Source organism: Agelaius tricolor, unplaced genomic scaffold (assembly GCF_023055355.1).
Source record: "Agelaius tricolor isolate 1412-34295 unplaced genomic scaffold, bAgeTri1.0.p SCAF_5, whole genome shotgun sequence".
In the NCBI taxonomy this organism is placed as follows: Eukaryota; Metazoa; Chordata; class Aves; order Passeriformes; family Icteridae; genus Agelaius; species Agelaius tricolor.
Genome location: NW_027269265.1, coordinates 25,444,291 through 25,467,652, shown reverse-complemented (window position 1 = coordinate 25,467,652; position 23,362 = coordinate 25,444,291). Strand labels below are relative to the sequence as shown.

General features: G+C 47.3%; 2 protein-coding genes across 11 annotated transcripts in view; one reads left to right on the top strand and one right to left on the bottom strand.

Annotated features, from left to right (window-relative positions):
- The first annotated feature begins 16,534 nt into the window (after positions 1-16,534).
- On the top strand, positions 16,535-21,113 carry INSM2 (INSM transcriptional repressor 2). Its single transcript, XM_071426886.1, has one exon. It carries the CDS (start codon positions 16,766-16,768, stop codon positions 18,170-18,172), a length of 1,407 nt encoding a protein of 468 aa, XP_071282987.1. The 5' UTR covers positions 16,535-16,765; the 3' UTR covers positions 18,173-21,113.
- RALGAPA1 (Ral GTPase activating protein catalytic subunit alpha 1) overlaps positions 20,275-23,362 on the bottom strand; it is a 132,409-nt gene continuing 129,321 nt past the window's right edge. For 4 of the 10 annotated variants that reach the window (XM_071426874.1, XM_071426877.1, XM_071426884.1 and 1 more), the window contains 2 exons: positions 23,218-23,332; positions 20,275-21,634 (listed from right to left, as the gene is read on the bottom strand). In XM_071426874.1, coding sequence (XP_071282975.1) covers positions 21,538-21,634; positions 23,218-23,332 — 212 coding nt within the window. In that variant the 3' untranslated portion in view covers positions 20,275-21,537. Of the gene's footprint in view, positions 21,635-23,217; positions 23,333-23,362 lie in introns of those variants that run through there. The other 6 variants (XM_071426875.1, XM_071426883.1, XM_071426885.1 and 3 more) reach the window with 4 other exon arrangements.

Genomic DNA, 23,362 nt, shown 5'->3' with positions numbered 1-23,362 from the left:
TTTCCAGTGCACCTTTGAGAAATCAGTCACAAACTTCACTGCTTGTATTCTAGCACTGAAATATACCTTGGTCCTTTGTCCTGTCTCTATGAGTGCAAACATTTCCACAAATGCCCACTCTCATCAACTACAGTTTATGCAAATATCCAATCTTAAAAAACACTAGCCCTTCTTCTCCAAGCTACTTCCTATAAATCCTAGCAGGATGAGTTCAGACATGGGCATGGAGAGAATGCCTTGCTTTTCATACAAAGGACCCTTTTATGGACCTTTTTGATTAAGTGTAAATGTGTGTGAAAGATTTCCCAGGTAGTCTTACCTAAAACCTTGGCATGCAATCGTATCTCCAATCCAGCAAACAGGAGTTGTGCTATCAAGCTAAAAGATGTCAAGATTTCATGCCACATTTTTAGAGGTATAATTATTTGGGGTCTGTTGTTAATTATACATATTCATGCAATCTAATCAGTCTTCAAGAATGTGCATCGAGTCAGGGTCTGCTTGTTCACATCCACAAAAAAGCCTGTTATTCTCACTTAACTCCAGTGTCAGAGCCACAGCCACAGAGCCTGGGATGAGTGTAGCTTCATGATTATTTTGATAGCTTCTCTTCTTCGTGTCCTGGGAGATAAGGCTGTTTCTCCCAGAGCTGCACTTTTTTCTGAATGACTGACAACCCCTTTAGAGGAGATCAACCCCTCTTTGTGCCCTTTCACTCACTCGGAGGTTATCAGCTAAAACTGCACTCAGCATTCAATCACATCTTTCCCCTGTGGCTGTAACTCCTGTTAACACAATTAACCTTCTGATGGGAACATAAAATGAATCTAGGGAGGGAAAAAGAGCAGAAATACATTCCCATGTTAAGGATTAAATGGCCTTAGTGCTTATAGCAGTGTTTTTTCACCTCTCTCTGTTCCACAGCATTGTGTGCAAGGGGCTATTAGCAGGAAGTCGCCTGTCACAAAATTCTTCATATTAATCCCAGCAGCTCTTATTTTATCAATGTTGGGTTTTTTTGTTCTTTTTTTTTTTTCAATTTTAAGGTTAATGGGAAATACTATGGTATACTAGATAGACAAACAAAAACAAATTTGTATTTATTTGTGTTTTGGTTTGCTTACCTGCCTCCCGCCCCCCCACCAAAAATCAAAAAAAATGTAAATCTGAAAGATACTGTTTGACAGCCAACCCTTCCCTTTTCTTTGACAGGAGGGCATGATGGGGATGAATAATATCTGTCTTCTTTTGGGTGTCTTTTTCTATGGCAGCCTTTTTAAATTATAAACAATTCCATTGTAAGCTCATGTTTGTTCTCATTTCCTGCCTGTGTTTCTGTACTGAGCTCTGTATAACTGTGTATGTGTCCCCCTGACCATGCCCTAGTGTGTGCCTGCTCTAAGCATGCTTTAGCCACATCATTTTTGAGGAATATGAGTATACCCCTCACTGCCACCTCTCCTGAAACTGAGGTATGAATTTTCATCCAAATGTTCCCTCTTTAACTCCCTCTGTTCTCCACGGGTGGCTCATTGCCCTGAAGAGCCAGGGGTCTGAGATGGAGGCCAGCAGTGCCTCCTCGGGCACCACGCACAGGCTGGAACCTGTGGTACCAATGCTTCTGTGCAGGTCTGGTGCTGAAAAAACTCTGGTCTGGCTCTGGTTCTCACTCTGCTTATCTTGAGCAAGATAATGCTCTGCCCTACATTGCTCTACAGAAACATTTGTGAAGGATTTCCCCTCACTTTAAAGTCTTTTTTAAGAACTGCTGAGGCAGCGCTTGGAGGACACCCCTTGGGCCCATTGACTCCCAGGGGTGAGGCTGAAGGTGAGCAGCCCTGGAAGGCACTAGTTCTCTGACTGAGAGTTTGTACCCCTCTGTGATCAGGAGAAGGACTTGTAGTTTCTGGGCTTTTTGAATTTCTCAGATCTTGCCTATTCTGAAGTGCTGTCCAGCAGCAGGTACTTGGCCTCCTGCATGGTTTTAGTACTCCAGATGTTTGCAGGTTGTGGTGAAACTTGTAACTAGACAAGGGATGGAAAATCAACATCCCTTTTCTAGCACAGACACATCCCCAAGCACACAGTGGCTTAACTGATGCAGCAGTTAAATGAGATGAGGACATTTTGTATTTTCCTGTAAGATTACAATATTACTGATTTTGACTCCACCTCATTGACCAGGTTTGCATAAACACAATAAGTGGCCAAGTCTAGCTGCTGAGGTGTGCCTGCACTCTGGCTCTGTTGGTTGAATGAGTTTTATGCAATGGCTCTGGTGACAGATCTGGGGGACTTTCATCATTGCAGTATCAGGTATTTATCATGCAAGTGCCAGATTTGTATTTCCAGCACCATCCTCAGAGGCAGAATTGCTTAAACAGTAACTGAAGCAGGCAGAGAAAAACAACAAGCCACTCCTTAATATGTATTTCTTACAGATTCTTGTATGTTGTGATGCAAGGGACAATATTATATGCACATTGTAGAAAGAAATGGACAAGGCAAAATATTTATGGTTTTTGGGAAAGGCTTTAATAATGTCCAGTCTAACTTGTACATTGTTACATTTCCAAGTTCCTTCCTCAGTTCCTTGTTATAACCCTGTTCTCCCAAGTAGGGGGTTAGGGGATGATCCATATGTGTGTGGACTTTACAGTGTTGCTACTGTAGATTTGTAAAAGTGTCATGAGGCTAAAAGTTATGTTGAACACACCACAGTTAATAATGTTGGAATGTGTCCCTGACAAAATGAAAGTCTTTGCAGCTGGACACAAGTGCCTTGTACTGCTGAAGAAGAGCTGAGGGAACTCTGTGGATCTGCCAGTTTGCAGATGAAGCTGCTATAGGACTTGCAAAAGAAGGTCAAGGAAACAGCTGATGGGAAAGGAAGATGCAAGGATATCAGCTGACAACTGAAGATTGGGCTAATTTTCATTGTAGGTTTTTTCTCTATTTCATACCTTTTTTCTCTTTTCAGTTCAGATGTATTCAGATGTTAGCTGTTCTCCTATCCTTTGTCCTGAGAATTGATTGTTGCATCCATGGGAGATTGCTGGCATGAAGAAAACACTGAGAGTAATTAAAGTGAGGAAGGCTGATGTCAGGATTGCTTCTCCCTTTCAAAGGACTAGGAACCTCACCAGAACACAGTTTTGTTTCAAAGTAAACTTCATTCCAGTGGATGCAGTATGCAGGTGACTCAATTGAAACACAGCATGCTGTAGTGCTGTAGCAATGGAGCACTGACTGTGGAGTTCTGTGGTGATCACTCTGAAGGTAAGGATGCAGCACAAGAATTGCACATAGAAAGGGTGAGGCAAGGTTCACAGCACTGTGAGCCTGGCTCACAGCAGGGTGCTGTGGCTTTCATGAGAAACCAGTCAGCCATTGTCCTTCCCCACACAACTGCCCCAGTTCTCATCTTCTTACACGATTCTGCTGCTGTATCTTTAGAGGGACAGACCCGTGTGTGTTTGGGCGGGGTCACAATGGGGTGGCTCCAACAAGATGCATTGTGTGACAGGGCAAGGGCTGCACCCAGGACACAGGGTGCAGAAATGCTTTCTGCTGGGCTGAGCCAGCTGGGAAGCCCAAAACCAGCACAGTGGTGTGTTGAGGGCAATGTCATCAGCTTGGGATTTCCCACTAGGGAGAGAGACATGGATATAAACCAAATGGCTGCAAAAATGTGAATGCAGGACATACTAAGCAGCTCTTATCCTCCCAAAAGACATGTGTGCTGGGGTGTTATGCAAATCTTGAAAGGATATAGCCTCCAGCTCATCCCATTGTTGAAAAGGATTAAGCCTCTGTGAGTGCTGGGCACTTAGGGATTATGGTTCAGCATCCAGAGAGGGATGAACCCGGACTGACTTATGGTGTTTAAGGGCTTTATGCCTTCACTGAACACCTACAGCTGTTACAATTTCTTTTGCCTGGTTTCTGGAAATGTCAGGACAGATACTCTAACTTTTCCATTGAAATGGTGATCATCATGAACTCTCTTTCCCTGGATCCACACACAGATGTGCTAATAAAAAGCAGTATTTGAGACATGGCATCATGTCTTCTCTGCTAAACTTGGTCACTGTTGTGCAGAGCAGCTACCATCTGTGTCCTGCTTCACTGCCTGAGACCCACAGCTATTCCAGGTAGATGTGTCACCAATCCTCTCCCACAGCAGCCTCACTGTGGTATTTTACAGCCTACAGCACTTCAGATTACTTCTTCATGTAAAAGTTCAGTGTTGTGGTCCAGCCCTTGGGAATTAGTGTCTGAGCTGGCTCTGCAGTACAGGGGTGATGTGGTTATCAATCCTTCTGATAGGGCTGAAGCAGTCTCTGATTGGTGGGAGGGCTTGTGCATTACTACATAATACATCAAACCTCTGGTGTGGCAGCTTCTTCAGAAGGGGAGATAAATTTTTCAGTGCCCCATGTGCCTCTGTGCAGGGCTCTGTCGTTCCACACACCAGGGATCTGCTTACCAGCACCAGGGGACTCAGCCAAGGGTGGAGAAGGTTAGGCTTGCTTATTCTGAAACACGTGATCTGCTTAACACAGCTCTAGGCTTCTGTGAAGGAGTCTTCTCATATAGTCTGGAGGAAAAAACCAAGAAGATCTTAACTGGGAAATTAGCTGAAACAATTCTGTAATATAGATTATTTCCTCTTCCTCATCTTCAGGTGGAAGTACTGGGACAACCTCCTGCATCAGTGACTGAGAGAAAGTTATAGCTTCACTTCATCTTTTTTTCATTGAGATGAACTCCTTTTGTTACAACTGCAGAGTGCATCTGAGTCTGTACAGTCTTGACTGTCCACTGCTGTTTTACACTTTGAATTCAACAGCTCAGAGACACATTGGACATTAGTGACGAATTGTGTCTCTCAAGGGTCTGTACTGGGACCAGTGTTATTTAATAACTTCATTAATTACATGGATAAAGGGTTCAAGTGCACCCCCAGCAAGTTTGCAGATGACACCAAGCTGAGTGGTGCTTTGAAACACATGAAGGACAGGATGCCATCCAGAGGGACCTGGACAAACTCAACAAGTGGGCCCAGGGAAATCTAAAGAGTTTTAACAGGACCAAATTCAAGGTACTGCATTTGGGTTGGGGCAAGCCCAGTCTCAGCACAGGCTGGGGATGAACAGCCCCAGAGCAGCCCTGCCCAGAAGGACTTGGGGGTGCTGGTGGGTGAGAGGCTGCACATGAGGCAGCCATGGGCACTGCCAGCCCAGAGAGCCAAACGTGTCCTGGGCTGCATCCAGAGCAGCGTGGGCAGCAGGGCCAGGGAGGGGATTCTGCCCCTCTGCTCTGCTCTGCTGAGACCCCACCTGCAGGGCTGCATCAGCTCTGGCTGCCAGCACAGGAAGGACATGGAGCTGCTGGAGTGACTCCAGAGGAAGGCCACCAAGATGGTTGCAGGGATGGAACACCTCTCCTATGAGGAAAGGCTGAGAGAATTGGGCTTGTTCAACCTGGAAAAGAGAAGGCTTTGGGGTGGCCTTCCAGTACCTGATGGGAGCCTACAAGAAAGATGGAGAGAGACTTTATACAAGGACATGTGATGACAGGACAAGAGGCAATTACTTCAAACTAAATGAGAGTGGTCTTAGATTAGATATTAGGCAATAATTCTGTACCGTGAGAGTGGTGAGGCACAGGAACACATTGCCCTAAGAAATGGGGGGGGGCTCATCTCTGGAAGTGTTCAAGACCAGGCTGGATGGAGCTCTGGGCAACCTGGTGTAGTAGAAGGTGCCCCTGCTCGTGGCAGGGGGTTTGGAACGAGATGATATTTAAGGCCACTTCCAACCTAGACTGTTCTAGGACTCCATGATAATCAAGTTTTGCTCATCTGAGCTGAAGCACAGAAAACAATACAGAAAACAAGGGAAGATGCTAATAGGATTGAAACTGCTGTTTTAAATCATCTGCTGTTCTCCATTTTTCTTGGCTTCTGCTTCCCACCCCTTTCATTCTAGAATCTCTTGATGAAACAGAAGTAAAATCCACTGGTCTGTATTTCAGAAAGTAGCCTTTAAACTTTCAAACACGGTAGACATTCTCACCTGTATTTTCCATGCACAAAAACTTCAATGGAAAAATATCAGAGCAAAATTGGCAGTGTGTGCCTGGAGGTCCTTTTAAAAAAAATGGACCCATTCAAAACTATATTTCACCCTTAGTCCTAAATAACTGGTTTATGTTCCAGGTGAATTTCTGCAGCAATTTGCAGTTCTACTTTTTCAATTATCCATTTTTCCTCTATTGAGATCTTCTTCATTTCCATTTACTTCTGCAAAGTCCTTTTTCCTGTTCACAGTGCCATTATGCTTTTCCTGACTATTTCTTTGAAATTAAGTGCTTGGTTCTTTATCTTTTCATCATTAATTACTGATGTCTTTTTGACCTCTGCTTTGTAAGTGACCATGCCATATTTCTATTTCCTATCTTTTAGGCTTGTTTAAGATATTTTCTTTCTTTAACGACCTGCTATGAATAGCTTTGTTCTTGTTTTTCAGTCATTTCCCAGAATGGCCACACAGCCAAACCTTTGCCCTCCTCTCTTGTTTTTCATCTTGTCTCTGCTGTATCAATGGCCTAGTTAAAAATGTGTTTTACTGCTGGCTGAGGACAAACCTCACTCTGTTTTTATAATTACGCTGATCATAATCTCAAACACCTTTTGCTATGACTGCACCAGTTAGAACTTCTCTATGGAGGACCAGAGGCAGTTGGGTGTGAACAGAAGTGGGTGCTGCTTTCAGACTTGGGGTTTGGTTTAGAAGAACATGAACAGAAGCCATGAATGTTGGATTAGTGAAGTGTTAGTTTAAATGGCTGAGGACTTTTTCCTGTGTAAACATTGTGAGTTTTTCTGTCAAGCTCTTCAGTGAGATGGGTGATACTTTGGTACTTCAGGAAGACTCAAACCTGTCATTAGGTATCAAAATTATTTCTTGGACTGGTTCCACATATACCATTTCACCATGCCTTATAGTGGCATTTTCATTTGCTTCTTCCTTCTTAATAATTCTCCAAGGATTTTTTTTTTTATTTTATAATTGAAAATATTCAAATAGTTCATAAATTATTTTCCTGTCTTTGCCAAATTTTCCATTAGCATCAGTGGAATCTCATTTAGCAGACAAGGTTAGACTCCACCATCACCTCTCAGTATTCCTTTCTTGTGGACTGATGGCTAGGAAGGAAGGCCAGCTGTTTTTTTCAAAACTCTGAGAGTGGGGCCTTGTTGCTGAAATATATTTAATATATGTGTAAAGGGAGACATGATACATGCAGGCATTTGCTGTCATTTTGTTCTTTTAAATAAATAACTGAGTATAATGAGTCTCAGCCACAGAATGAACATAATGAACCTCCAAAAAAGATGTTGTCTGAGAGCAATATTTACCACTGAGGAAGGGATTGTTACAGAAACGAGAATGGTTTAGACGTTAGCGAGTGAGGTAAGAATCTATTAAAGGAATTAAAAGCAAAGATGACTCATCACACATTTCTGCTTATTTGTAAGAGACACATGAAAGGCAGGGATTTCAAAACATTTGTATTAGAAAAACATCAATCACAAAGCCCCCTGATTTAATTTTTCAGTCTCATGGGCTTCAAAAGAAGATGTGACTTTTCCACATCTGCCTTGAAAATCAGAGCACTGGAAACTAGAAAAGACTTGCTTTGCTTTGCTACTTTTAATTTTTAGATTGGTCACCTATAGGTGAAATTTACACCATTTTCTTCTCTGCAAAAAAATCTAGAAACTGTTTTTGTTGCATTGAGAGTCAGGTTTCTGATACATCTCAAAGGGGAAAGTGCTTCTGCCACTGCTGCTGCGGCTCCTGTGGCTGCTGAGGAAAGCCTGCCTCACCCCCTGCTCACCACTCACTCCCCTTCTCCAGCCAGCCCACTGCTGTCCCTGCTGAGAAAATCCCTCTGGACCAGTGATCAAGGGAGTCAAGCAGCTCTCTGTGCTCTGCTCTCCCTGTCATGGGCAGGAGACCCTTGCAATGGGTTAGTGTGCTGATTTAGGCACAATACAGCACGGCCAGGCTTTTAGGAGGTTATCTGGGAACTGGAGCAAAGTGTCACAGCACAGCTGTGGTAGAAAATTGGTCTTAAATGTTTTTCATAGTAGGATACAGATAATATTGATAATATAAGTACAGAATTTTTATGGCTACCTTTGCTATAGGAGGATAATAGACAACATAGGAACAAAAGAAAGAAACAGAGAAAGAAGTGAAAGCAGAGGAGAATGTGTACACAAAGAAGCGAGTTGGCCAGTGCAGTGACAATGCTGGGAAAAGAAAAGGAGATACAGTTTAGCAAGTCTCAATCCCTTTCATTGTACCACTTAAGTTTTGCTGAACAATATTATTTCAGATGTCTGCTGTAAATCCATCATCTGTTAGAACAGCCCTTGAAAATGAACTGGCTAGTACAATCTCCTGCTCATTTTGACAGGGCAGTCAGTAAAGTCCAGATGAGGTGCAAAGGGGCAATAATTTGCCTGCACAGGAGAGGTACCTCAAGGATCAAACACACTTATAAGGCTGTGCAGCAGCTGGGAAGGGGGGGGCCAGGGAGGAGAGGAGAGAGTGTGACCTGGCTGTTCCCCAGGTGAGACAGAGCCACTTGATGGAGCACTGCTGGGGAGAGCTGCCACACTGCTGCAGTGCTGCTGCTCCTCTCCCTGCCTCAGTTCCTGACTTGGCAGAGCCCAGTGAAGCCAGTGGGTGGTGACAGGCAGAGCCCTGCAGCTCTCTGGCTTGGATGAGAAGTGCCACACATGCAGGAAAATTAAGCTGTGCTGAGCTCAGGGCCGCACGGTCGGTGTCAAACCCCTGCCAGACTTCTCCAGACTGCCCCATGGGCTCATTCCTGAGGATGAGGATGGTAGGCAGGGAGAGAGAGGACAAAGGGGCAGGAAGGTTCTGAGATCTCACATCCTTCTTCAAAAGGTGCTATCGCATCTAGCAAGGTCAGCAGAAAGTGAAGGCAGCTACTTTGAGTTGTGGAGGCATCCTCCCCATGCCCTGAAACAGCACCATGTCCTGCACAGGCTGGGCCCAGTAGGCACTGAAATACAAACTGGCTTTTGGGGACTTTGCTTTTTAGGAAAAAGTGATTAATTTCTGAAGTGGAACTTTGTGGGGGAAAAAAACCCCAACAAACCAATTTCCATTTTTGAGAATTAAGAAAAACTTTATTTTAATGACACATTTTCTCTTTACTGCATACCATTTAAAAATGCCAAACTGCATTTTTTCCTCCCACTTAAAGGTACAATAAGCCATATAAACATAAACCAGACATAGGACATTTCAACTCAGGAACCAACTGCTTTCAAATTCATCATGCTCTAAGAAAAATGCCTTCATCCTAAGATATCTACAGGAGCTGCTGCCATGTTTGTTCCAACACATAATGCTTGTTTTGTAAGTCCTATCCTAACTCTGACATTCTTTACTTTGATTTTAATTTCTGATACAGTTCTGTTTGTGTATCTTCCAACTGAACATACCGTGCTTGTGTTTAGCTGTCTATTTGTAGTCATAAGAGAAATAAACATATAAAATAAATGCATCTTGATGCATAGCTGTGCAGCAGTACAGATGTTTTATTAATGAAAATGAATCCAGCTTTTTGTAAGTCATGGCAGCAATATAACGTATCATTGTTTGCTTCTCTGCTAGATGGTCCCTGCTGTTTTTTCATAGAAATTCCTGTAATACTTAAAGGACATCTGGAAGAATTCAGCCAATTAATCGAATTCACGCAGGAGCTAGGCTAATGGCTGTCTGAAAGGCAGATTACATTAAATCAAACTTGCAATATGAATGAAAGTACTTAATCATACATGCAACATTCATTAGACGTGGCACAGCAAGTGTTTTGATTACTTTAATGAAAGATCAGGTAAAGTGCATCAACTGAACAGATTGAAGAGACAGCATGCTTACAAATGTTTGATTATGTTGACTATCAACAGAAACAGTGCCAGTAATTTATAGCAAAACATATTTGGAGGAGGAGGAAGAGGAGGATGAAGCTGGTGAACTTGGGAGGCAAAATGAAATTTTGGCCCTGTCTCCAAGCACTTTAATTAATATTTAGGATAGCAAGACTGATTAAATGTCACAAAAGAAGGAAAACAAATGTAAGTGGAGAATCCTGCATGGCAGCTGCTAGGGATCATTATATTAGCAGTACTTGGAGCATGATGCTGGTTTTGAGTCCCCTCTGCTGGCTTTGAAGTAAAGAGGGCTAAGTCTGAAGTGGAAAAAAAATTTTCAAAATTTTTCAAAATGACATATATGCATGATGATTTTGGCTTGGGGCTGCTTTTCCCCTGAGTTCTGCTGGAGACATCCTCCAGTCGCCACTGCCCTTGCCCTCTATGCAGGCACTGGCACCTGGAGAGGGGAGGGAAGCTTTGGTTTTAGATCCTCCTGAACCACTGATGCGTGTTCCCTTTTCCCACCTCATCAGCCAGCAGAGCATTCTGCCATTGCCCTTCAGGGTTGCACGTGGGTGTTCACCCACAAAAAAAGAGGAGAGTCTCCATCCTGATACACCTGCCAAGAGCTGGCACTGCAGCCTTGCCTCTCTGAAGCTTCCTGCACAATGGGCATTTGCCAGGCCTCATCTATGAAAGAACAAGGTGGATGGGCTCAGAAGCTGGAGGTGCACTGTCAGAAAAGAGCAGCAGCTCTCTGGCTCGGTGCTGCCTTTCCTTGCCCTCCTCTGTCACATTCCCTGCAAAGAGATGAATCACTATTTCCTTTTGGGAGCTATCATCCTCCTTGTTGCTTTTCTGAGATGCAGGCACCCTCAGATGGGGTTTATTTCCTTGTAATGCAATTTTCCATCTTGTTCCTTCTGGGCGCTGCTCTGCCCAGCTGTTTCCAGCTAGCTTTCCATGTTGGTTTGCTTGTCTTCCCCCACCCCCTGCCACTGGTTTTCCTTATCAGCATCTCCCATGCTCCATCTGTCCCTCTGCAGCTGTTGCTGGCAGTGGTGGCTCCTGCACTGCCATCTGCTTTGCAGTGGCCAGGCCATACCTGCACCTTATTCCACCATAAATCCTGCCATTCCTTTCCATAGGCAAGCAAAGACACAGTAGCATAATTCTGTCAGGAAGTGCACCCAGTTCTGGCAGGAAAAGGATCTGGGAACTTGGTGTGACCTGAAGAACATGGAGGGAGAAATAGAGAGGGTATCATGGAGTAGGGGTGGCAGAAAGGTCTTGGGCAACAGCCCTGGGGAGTTACCTGTTGCACCTCTGAGTCAGAGGAATTCTATTGAATGAGGTGGCCTTAGAACAGGGGCATGAAAGAATTATTGGGACTGGGCGGGGGGAAGAAAAAAATGTAAATATTTCCCTGTGGGCTCAGCTCCCTGCACTACATCCCTGCAGAACTGAATAGGCTCCAGTGCCAGCACAAGAGCAGGATGAAGTGTGACTATGACAGAATCAAGTATTTGTGGCTGTGTTTCATCTGCTCCTGATCTCTGCTCTCTGAAAGCAGAGATTGAGTCTTTTTGGGAAATTAGGCAACCAGCATGTTTCTCTGTCCTGCCTAAACTTTCCTGGAGGCAGGTGTGGAGTTTCCCTTTACTGGAGGCAGGCACAGGAGTTTCAGACACTTCATTTCTCCCACTCTCCTGCTGCCTTGTCTTTGGTCTCTTCAGTTGTTGCTCTCTCTGCACCCACCCGTCTGCACACACACCTGCACCGAGCCCAGCTGGGACTCAGCCTCCCTGAAAGCCACTGCTGATATCCACATAACTGATAACCATGGCCTTCTGTACTAGGAGATCTTTTTTTCAGTGAGCTGCAACATATAGTGGTGCTTGTAGGGAACAGATTGCTGAGAATCTCATGCCAAAGGAAGCCAAATCTTCCTATTTATGACATGGCGAGAGCAATAAATGACTCCAGCATCAAATCTGGCCAATGGCAAAGGGCTCCAGCCTGTGAGGTATGAGCTGAAATCTGTAATGAAGTAATGAAAGCCACAATGGCCACATCGAGTCTCCTATAACTTTTATAAGTTTGGGAACATCAGTCTGCTCCCTGGAGAGGACCTGGTTTCCCTGCAATGGGCTAATGCAGATGGGGCTGGGGAAGAACCAAAATGTGGGATTGCTCCTTTGGCCCTTATGCAGCTGCTCACCTGTGGAGCAGGGACAGGAGCCATGGCAGCACTGTCCTCCCAGCATCACCCTAGTGATGGGTGAAGGGATGGGACCAGTTCACAGCATCACTTCATTTGTGGGAGAAGAGGAAGGTTAAATGTTTTCACAGTGTCTTCAAAACCCTTCAAATCCCTCTAACCCAAGTTAGAGGGCACTTCACAGAGCAGTGTTTTCTGCCTTCCCTGACGGAAAGATTTCGTTAATATTTGATCAATGAAGAAAACATAGCAGCTGTTAGCATCATTTTCCTCTTGAAGCAGATTGTCCTCAGGTAAAACAAAACACAATTAAGATACTAGCAAGGTCAGTTATATTAGACAATCCATATCCTCATAATGCAGATATTTCCTTCAATGTCTGTCACCAGCATCAAATCCCCAACCACAGCAGGATAATTGTCAGCCCTGTTCTAGGGGGAAGATGAAATGGTTTGTGTTGCCACCAAAACCAGCCTGGATTTTGTTTAAAATGGAGCCTGGGGGTGGTATAGCTCATCTAGCTATATTGCTGGAGAGCCATGTATCAAGGACAGGCTTCTGAGGCAGCCTCTGTCTCCCTCCTATTTACTGCTCCATTAATTACAAACCAGATGTCAGGGCAAGATTTAAAAGTCAACTTTATTTGAAATCCTGCAATATAAAAAACTCAACCACAATTTTTTTTTTGTGGTGGAGAGGAGAAACATGAAGGAGAGAAATGTTCTTTAATCCTTTGCTTATAGTTATTCTCTATTTTATTTTTAACTCTTATTTTTTTTTAAATTGTGGTTATTTTTTCTTTTACTGAGTGGCAAAAGGAATTTCTCTTTTTATTTCTGTCCCCTCAGCCCCCAGAAGAGTTTTTAGGGTTTTCTCTGGGAACCAGACCTCACTTAAGGCCTTCTCTCTGCCAGCTGGCATTTCTGCCATACATTCCTCTTGCTGTTTATGCCCCAAGACTGTTCAGAAATATAAATGCAGCTGCCCACTTGCTTGACAATGTTTTATTTGTGGACCATGGAGGTGTAGACCTGTTCTTCAGTGTCTGCACAGGTTTCCAGGTGTCCTGGAGCTGCTGGAGACATGGCTGGGGCTGAAAGCAGTGGTATCCCTACTGCACAGCCAGAGATGAGAGTCTCCAGACTGCTGGGATGTACAAGGATCTGGATGACGAGCCTCTAGTCCAAACTCTGGAGCACCCTGGGCAATCAGATGGAATCATGGAATTGATTAGGTTGACAAAGAACCTTTAAGAGTTGAACCATTAACCCAGCACTGACAAGTCCACCACTAAACCATGTCCCTAAAAGAAGGCAGCAACAGGGAAAGGTATCTAGAGGAATCTGAAGATTGTCCTCAGTTTGGAAGGTCCCCAAGAGGTTGGCCCAGCCATCACTGAATCTGATTGCTGAATCTTGGCAAGGCTGGAATGGGTCCCTCAGGCTTACATTAGCAGCACAGTTATGAACAAGGCTAAAAGTCCCCTCACACAAAATGAGAAACTTTGGCAAAAAGGGAGGCAGAGCAGTGCTGTACCAAACATGCAGTGCTTGTTTCCATTTCCTAGCACACCAGCATTCAGCCTCAACCAGGGAGGAGGGAATGGACTGAGGAAGCAAAGGATGCAAGATTAGGAACTGGTTGCTCTTGTCTTCACCCTGCCAGCTCCTCACCAGCTACTGCATTTTCCCACTAGAAGTTTGATTTCCTATTTATTGTGGGATTAACCCTTTGGTTAATCTCAGATCATTTAAGGATGACTCTCGTATAAGCAGCAGACGTGTTTAATCAAGGCCAATCTGATTTTAGCAGACTGTAGAGAGCACAGAGTAAGGACAGGAGCAATAACATTATTCAGCTCCTTGCTTAGAAAAGTTTTGACCTTAAATAAAGTTTCCCTGTAGTAGCATATTCAGGAGGGTGTAGTGCTGCATTCTCAGCTAGGTGATGGGACTAATGAAATGTAATAAGACAGTGAAAAAATAAAAATCCAGCAAACTTACACAGGATTAAGACAGTGAAAAAATAAAAATCCAGCAAACTTACACAGGATTTGGAGGTGTGTCCACAACATTGTTAACTACTATTATTAATTATCTGAATTTTCTAACTGTAAAATTTTTGGTAGGAGTAAAGGAGGATGGCAAGAAGATAAACCCATGTAACAGTTTGGAAAGCTTAGAAGCTGTGAGAGTTGGGTGTAATGCCAGTCACTACAGTTACATTCTCTTGTAAACATGGGAGGGGAAATAATCTGTAATCACAGAATAATTGTGACCCTTCCAAGTGGAAGCCAGGGCACCGGGAGTTTGTATTGGGGCAGAGACAGCCTGGGGAAACCAGCATATTTATTGAGAGAAATAAGGCACAAGGTGGCTGAACCAGCTTGAATCCCCAGGCAATTTTGCCAGTGCATTTGTCAGCATTGGCACATGCTGCAGCAAGAGCAAGGTGGAGTGATGGGTTCTACAGTTTTGGGTCCCACCTTAAAAACTGATCATAAACTGGAGGCAAGTTTAGAAAGCTTCAAGAGAGCCGTGCTGGAGAGCACTGTGAGCAAGGGGGAGGCACAGAGGGGCACCCTCATCACAGGGAAGAGCCAAGGAGCACCACAGAAGGGACATCAGCTGGGGGGGATTGAGCAGCAACTCCACATCTTTGACTGTAGGTTACTGCCCAAGCCTTCCCATGATGTCTGGGCCATGTCAGATGATGACACTGGGGCCCTGGAGAAATTCTCTGATGCAACTCCAATCTACAGCTTTTACTGGAAAAATGTTTGGAATTTCAGTAATCACTCAATACATGTGCTTTCCAACTGGGACTCTACCTCCAGATCCTCCTGTGCTGGAAAAGGCATTGTTGGATTCCTCACCTCTTGGCATTGGAAACTGAACTGGACATTCCAGAACTAGACATTCCTACCACAGACTATTTTTGCAATGTGGCAAAAGAAAATGAATGGGACGTTAATGGGAATATTGTTTACAAGGGGAAACTGAAAGAACTATTTACATATTGCTTGGAGGAACAGTGGATCTGTAACCAGAGATCCAGTTTTTCAGTGAGAAATGTAGCTGGAAAGTCCAGCTACAAGGGTAGAAAACTTTTGGGTAAAAATCAAGCAGCCAGTCAGTCGAGTGACCTAAGTGCATGAAAGCATGGCTCATTGGTCCCAGTTACAGTGGTTCCTACTAACAAAGGGTGATCTCTAGCCCGTGGACTATATAATCTAATCTGAGATCCAGTGCAACCATGAAAATGGAGGAAAATGGGAGAGGAGAGTAATGTAAAACATGAATAAGACTTTGCTAAGCAAATATAATTGGAGCACTTACACAGAAGTGGTTTGAGAGAGTGTTTTGAGCAGGTGGGAGGAATTCTGGTCTTGCACGAAGGCTTCACATCTTTCTTCCCCTTTCAGCCCGTCGAACCAGAGGTGCTGTTCCTCCCTCTCTCCTGGTGCTCTCTCCTTCCTCCGGCTAGGTGATGCTGCCAGCAGTGAGTCCTACCCTGGTGAGGGCTGTCTGTCCCTGGTCTCGGGGGGAGCCGCGGTCATTTCCAATGGCTCGCCATCCCGTGCATCCTGCGGGCAGCAGGTCTGCGGGTGGGGCAGCCCCGTCCTGCCGCCAAGGCCAGGCTCGGGGACACGGGCGGTCCAACAGGAGATGCTGGCACCGCGCGGTGGGGCCGGCGGGGCTGCTGAGACCCCGCTGCCAGTGCGCTTGATTCCCCTAAAAGGCGATTAGTGCTTTAGCAAACACGGCTCCTGCCTTGTTCCAGGGGCGCACCAGCTGCCACCAGGCTCAGGCACCCAGAACGGGCCGGGAGTTGCATCGGGCGGGATGGGGGGAGGTTCGGCCGCGTTTGCAGTTTGCGGTACCTTGTAAGAACCGCGTCTTAGTGCAATACAACACTACCACACGTCAGCCTTGCCTCCCCTGAGCTCGGGAGGCTGCCCGCGGGTGAGGCTGCCAAGGGACCAGTCATGGCCACTACGCAGAGCCGTGATTTAGCATTTTACGCGGCGGCGGCAGCCCTGCTCTTGCATTGGGAGCTCACCGCAATGCCGGAGCTTTCTGGCTACTTCTGGGAAAACTCCCGATGTGGCTGTGCAGAAGGACGGAGCCAGTTCCCAGCTCTGGCTCGCTTCAGCCGAAGGATGCGCCGTGCGGTCCGTGCGGCCCCGGCAGCGGATGAAGGCACCGCACGAACACCCACGACAGACGCTCCTGCTAGAGCCCCGTCGGGCCTCTCGGCCGAGGCGGCAGCGCCCGTGACCCGGCTCGGGGTCTCTCCCACCCGGGAGCCATTCCGGCCCCACGCCTCCCTCAGTCTCGCAGGGCTCCGGGCTGCGCTCCCCGAGACACCCGCCCGTCCCCGCGGCCCGAGCGCGCCCGCTCCGGCCCCGCCGCCAGCGCCGGCCCCAACTCCTCATTGGCCGCTGCCGCCGGAGGGAGGATGACGCCCGGGCGGGAGCGGGCGCCGGGGGTATAAAGGCCGGGCGGGCTGCGGGCCGCGCCGCGCTCCCGCTGCCCCGCACCGACCGCCCCGCCATGCCGCGCGGCTTCCTCGTCAAGCGCAGCCGGAGACCCGGCGGCTCCTACCGGGCACGCCCGCGGGAGCGGGACCCTGACCGGGACCCTCCGCCCACCCCGCCGCCTCCGCCGCCCGCCGGCGAGAACGGCCCCGCCGCTAGACAGGGAGCGGAGGAGGAGAAGGGCGAGGAGGAGGAGGGAGCCGTCGCCACTTGCCCCGCAACGTGGCCCCCCGGCGGCGGCTGCGGCGGCCCCGGGCTCACCCCGCCGGAGGCTCCGGCAGCCTGGGGGGCGACGGGGCCGTGCAGCGCGGCGGGGCCGCGGGCGGCTCTCTTCGAGCGGTGCCTCAGCTCCCCCGCCTCCGCCGAGTCCTTCCCCCTGGCCGCCTCCTTCCCGCCCGCCGAGAAGCTGCTGCTGCAGCCGCGCACTCCGCTGCCCGCCCCGCCGCTGCCGTCGGTGCCCGCGCTGAAGCGGCCGTCCCGGGCCAAGGCGCCGGCCAAGAAGGGCAAGGCCACGCGGAAGCTGAGCTTCGCCGACGAGGTGACCACCTCGCCCGTGCTGGGGCTGCGCATCAAAGAGGAGGGGCCCGAGGGCCGGCCGGGGCCGCCGGCGGGGCGCACGCCGCTGGGCGAGTTCATCTGCCAGCTGTGCAAAGAGCAGTACGCGGACCCGCTGGCGCTGGCCCAGCACCGCTGCTCCCGCATCGTGCGCGTCGAGTACCGCTGCCCCGAGTGCCACAAGATCTTCAGCTGTCCCGCCAACCTGGCCTCGCACCGCCGCTGGCACAAGCCGCGTCCCGGCCCCAGCGCCGAAGGCGCCGCTTCCGCCCCGCCGGGCAAAGAGAACAGCCCCGAGCGGCGGCCCCGCGGCCCCGCCGCGCCCCAGCCACCGCCGGGGACCCGTCAGCACCGCGGCGGCGCGGACAGCGCCGGCGGCGCCCCGGCCGCCCCCGGCTCCGGCCCAGGCCCAGCTCACGGCGGCGCTCCCGGTCCGGGCGCCGGCCCCGGCGGGGAGGCGTTCGCCTGCCCCTGCTGCCAGAAGCGGTTCCGGCGGCAGGCTTACCTCCGCAAGCACCTGGGCACCCACGGGGCAGCGCGGCCCGCCGCCTTCGGCCCGCCGGAGCGCGGGCCCCTCACCTTCGCCTGCCATCTCTGCGGCGCTCGCTTCCCCTCGGCGGACATCAGGGACAAGCACCGGCTGTGGCACGCCGTGCGGGAGGAGCTGCTGCTGCCGCCGCCGCCGCCGCCTCCCGCCGGGGTCCCCGAGAGCGGCGCGGCGGGCGGCGAGCGGCAGGGCTTCCCCTGCAAACACTGCCCCGCCACCTTCTTCAGCGCGCCCGGGCTGGCGCGGCACGCCAGCAAGTGCCACCCGCCGGAGAGCAGGCAGGTCCTGCTGCTCCAGGTGCCCGTCCGGCCGGGCTGCTAGGCCCGCGGCCGCCCCGGTGGGACTGCTCCGAGAGCCCGGGCTAGCCGAGCGAGCCCTGGCCACGCTGTAATTCCTATGGAAAGTCGCGGCTCTCACGGCTACGACGTCGGAGGGGCCGCCCGGTGACTCCCGGCCGGTGGGTAGCGACGCGCGCCCGGCCGGCACGGCGGCGTGTTCGGCCACGGGCCGCACTGCCGGCAGCGCTCACGCCGAGCCCCGCAGCGGAGGGAGCGCCCCGCAGGTCCCCAGCCACCGTGGCGGCCGGGGGACGGCGGCAACAGGCGAGAAGCCCCGCCAGCATCTGCCGGGAGGCGCGCAGTGCCGAGGCGTCGGGTGGCGGCCCACCGCCAGTACCGCCAGTACCTTCCGTAACGACGCCGAGAATTACGGTTGTATATAGGGTATCTAAAGAGAAGAATTATTTTTCGTGAGAAAAGGAGCCTGATCTAGTGACCTTGTTTTCATAGCCTTAGCCCCCGAGCTTCAGCATTCGTGGTGTACTCTAAGGTAGCTGAGAAGGTAAATGTTCATATTAAGTCAGTGTCAAGTCACATAATAGCTAGCAAAACGTATGGGAAATTAATCGTGCTGTCTGCTTAATTGAAATACGAGGTGTTGATTTTCTATAGCTAAGTACGCATCTCCTGCTGTGTCTCTGTACTCTAGCAACTGTGTGGTAGGCAAAACACGCGTCTCCGGCAGCTGCCCGTTCCCAGAGCTGCTCCGCTCCGTTCGTGGCTCGTTAGTGCGGCACGGACAGCAGCCGGGAGGGCAGGTCGGTCCCACCGGGCTGGGCTGGGTGGGCAGCGTGTGGCCCTGCCGGGCCCTGCATGGCGGGCAGGCGGAAAGCACCGTGTGTGCGGCTCGCCTTTCCAGGCGCCCTCCGACCTCTCTCCCCTGTGAGCTACGCTTTTGATGTGAGCTCCTCCAAGTCCTGTGAGCAGCTGAAATTAGGACATGAAGCAGTCTTTAGACATGTTGCTAAAGCACAGGTGATAGGCTACCTTCCTTCTCCCTAACGACACCTACCTTTAGCAAAGTAACCCGCGGTGTGTGTTCCCTGGCTTTGACAGTGCTCTGACCAAATGCTTTGAAATGCTGTTGAATTTACCAGCTACTGACATTTCAGCCAGTATTTATTTGTTTATTTATTTACTTATTTATTTTTTCCATGAGTGCTTGTTTCTAAATGTGGTAGTAGATGAGACTAAAAATAAGGGTAAGAAAATTCAATAAAAGATTTAAAAGAAAGCTCATGCCTTCCTTGAATTCAGCAGGGCAAAGTGGGTCAGCTGGTGACTTCTGAAGAACCAAATTGATCCCTGTTGTAGTCTTTGTTCTAACACTCTCTCTGACATGAGCATGCAAAATATTTCAATCTCTCGATTAGCATCCTCTAAAGCAATTATTTCTGTAGTTTTATATTTTGCTACACACAACAAAAGATGTATCATGCCCAAAGGCTGCGAGCAAGCGATGAATGCTTTATGTTAAATGTGCTTCACAGACTTTGTCATTTTAGTTCCAGAACCTGGACAAATGAATTAATACAATATAACCTAATGCAGCCAAGATTTGCTTTCTGACAAAGGAGGCTAAACTTGCAACTCACTAATATGCCAAAAATAAAGCATGTTAATTTAAGTTGTGCATTTTTCTGTCGTTTGTTGACAACAGAGACTTAGGTAAAAATGCCTGTTTATGGAATTAAATGAGTTTGCCCCTGGAGAAAGTCACTAGTTTTTTGTTTTTTTAAATCATGGTTCCTCTTTCTCTCCTTGTGTAGTCAAAGATGAAGGGCTGCAGACCACACAAATGTGATGATTATTAACTGCTCCTACAATTGGCACCTGAACAACCAGCCTGCCAGAGGGAACAGCCTATGTTTTGTATTACCTGCAGAGCTCCATGCAATGTATTTACTAGATCTGGGGAAAAGTTTGCAGTTGGGCATTCTTGAGAACTTGTGCGTGCTTTTTTAATACAAAGGAAAACTAAGCTGTGTATTGCATTTAACTGTTTCATGTGCATGTAATACACAATTATTCTATAAATTGGACTAAGAATCTAATCAGTGAGGTAAATAACTAATATACAAAAGGTGGTAAGAATAATTTTATTGGATTATTAAATAACATGTCTTCTCTTCAACCATTACAAATTTGTAGATACTACATGAATGACAATGCATAATTTCTTTTTTTATTGTTGCCCATATATTTACACATGCAGTTAGTACCGATGCCATGCTACATTTTGTTAACAGCATTTTGTTGTTTACTAGACTCAAAATGTGAGCATTTAATTTTCTGTAGGAAAATACCTCTGGATGGGTGGAACTCATGTACTAATCTGCGCTCACAAGGTTGAAATTATTAGCATTTCAGGCCAGGCTCCCGGAGCATGTTCCCTTTTCTTCCCTAGTACCCATCATCACAGCAATGAATTTCTATCAGGAAAGTGTTTGTTTTTAATTTTTTTTTAATGTAAGAAAAAAGAATATACATCTAGATGAAACAGCATAATGATAATGGCTAAAACTCATGAAACTCAATGGCATTTACTATTGACACCACTTGGAAAAGCAAACATTATAAAAATATTTGGAAGCCGAGCATAAATAGAATTTCAGAACAGTGATTTTTTTTTCTGGCATAGATTATCTGCAGAATTAAGAAATGATACATCGCTTTATGATGAAAGGGTGCTATGAGCAAATTATTTCATTTGGATTCTGTGATACTTGAAACGCCATTGAACTATTTTATCCTCAACATAAATAATCTGTACACATCTTGTGCATTAACATTGTGACATCTGACAAAGACTTTACAAATGCAACTTCAATTTAAAATTGTACATTCATTTTCAAATTGTACATATTTCTTTCTTTGTTACAGAGAAAATTGCAATGGGGCACAATAAATATAGTGTAATCCAACTGCAGTCTCCAATTCCATGTTGACTCAAGATCAACCAGAGTTAAAACCCAAAGTTAATCATCCATAATCATCCAAGTAGGTAAAAGGTGCAGGGTACAAACTGCACTGCAAAGGAAAAAAAAAGGCGGACTGGAGTTTGATAAAAAAAAAAAAAAAAAAAGCTAAATTATTAAAGTAAAATTCCAGTGTCACTGTTTAAAATAAACATACAGAAAAGGAGTATGCAGGGCATGGGTGCACACACATTTGAGACGTTATCCTTGAATGAACGGCGTGAGCAGTAAAGCCCCAGAAGGCGGTGAGTGGCTGCGGGAAGGGTGGCCAGTGCTCTTCACTAGAAAGCTGCAGGCATCTCATCTCGCCACTTAGGACTTGTTGGCTGAGCCAGAGGAGCGGCGCAGCTTCATGGACATGCGGCTCTTGCTAGTCCGAGGAGACATTGGAGAGGCTAAGTCTGTTCCATCCACCTGTGCTGTTGCTGCTGCTGGAGTTTCTCCCGGCTGAGTCTCTGGGCAGAAGCCTGCAGAGGACAGCAAGAACCAGAGGCGTCAGCGCCGCCTCCCACACTCGCAGCACGGGATCTCTTAGCAAGGGGCTGACAGGAATTTCAGTGCTGCTGTCACTGCCACAGCATCTCCTAGCCCTTTATCAGCTGTGGGTGATGGTATTGCTCATGGAATTAACAACTGCCACAAATCCACCCCTATAGAAAAGATGATTGCAGAAACCACTGAGCTATGGGACTGCAGAACCCCTTCGCTCTGAGCAATTGAGGCAGCACTGAAGTGGGCAATGTTCTCCTGCTAACCAGGAAAACAAACAGCTCCAGTTCCCTTGCAGGGATGGGGAATCATTAGTCAAACCACAACCCAGAAGAATCCAGTCTTTAATGAGAACATGAAGGTTAACAGCTCATTGCACATGAAGGGAGCTCTAGGAATGCTGCTGAAGAGGTGGAGTGAATTGGGGGCCAACTGAGAGAGCAAAACATCTTCTCCCATACCAACTTTAGTTTGTGCTTCAAAAGGCAAATTCCTACAGGGCCCACAAGGCAGAAGCTTGAACAGATTGTACTAACTGGATGCACTATATGTTAATGTTTCTTTGTAAAAGGAACAAGATGAATTTGAGACAATGATATGTAATTCATTAGCCCAGTGCCCAGAGCTATGCTCCAGTGGCCCCACAGTTCTCACTGCAAGGGGCAGAGCTCTTTCCTACAAACAGCCTGTCTCCAAATCTTCTTCCATAGACATACAAAAGGAAAAGGAGAAAATATGAAATCAAAGTTACATTCTCCTTCCCATGCTATAGAAAATTAATACTATTAACTCCCATCCATAAAACTAAACTGCATTTTCATTAGCCATTTACAGCCACTGACAGCGTGATTGAACTCAACTACCACAGCTGCCTCTGAAGGCTTCTAACCCATATAATTTAGAGACAGAAGCCTGGTCCTGCAGGTGTCAATGGGGAAACCCCTGTGGACTGCAGTAAGCCAGAAATCACTTGCTATTTCTTCCACATCATGCTATTACTGGTAATTCTTTAAAATAATAATGCAATAATCAGAACTGAAGATCTCTCTGCTTCAGTAGACATTTCACAAATAAAGGGTGGAAAAATCATTCAAAACTGGTCATGATTTATCTTGAAAGATTCCGCTAAAATCAAGTGAGGTCATAAGGTAAGAAATCTAGGAGCATTTAAAATTTAAAAGATTGTCATAAACCTGTGGTATTTAGCAATCTGGCTGTTCTTGCCTGGTACCTCACCTGCCTGCTCCAGAGCAAGAGCACGGTACTTTCTATCTTCAAACTGACACGACCCATCAGAGTGACAGGGGAGAGAAAGGGCTGTTATTTGTTCCCCAGCTGGTGACAGTAATTTTGTTCATGAACTAGGTACTTCACTGCCAAACAATCTGGAAAAGCATGATAATGCCTGACTCACTGTGCCTTATAGAAAAAGGCAAGCAGGGAAACATGCATTCGCATTTTCTGAAATTCTATCTTGTTCTGATTTTACAAGAAATTAAAGCATTTCAAATGGTGGAAATTAGAGAATAGAAAATAACCGTTGTTGTTTTGCACAGCATACCATTCACAGCTAGCGTGAAAGACCTTCCGTTTCAAGCCTTTGCCCTTTACCTTGATGTGGCCAATGCTTTCTAGTGGAGGTTTTGGAAGGAGAAGAAATATCACAGCATTTCTTTCTTTGTTGAGAATGAAGAAGTGATGAGGAA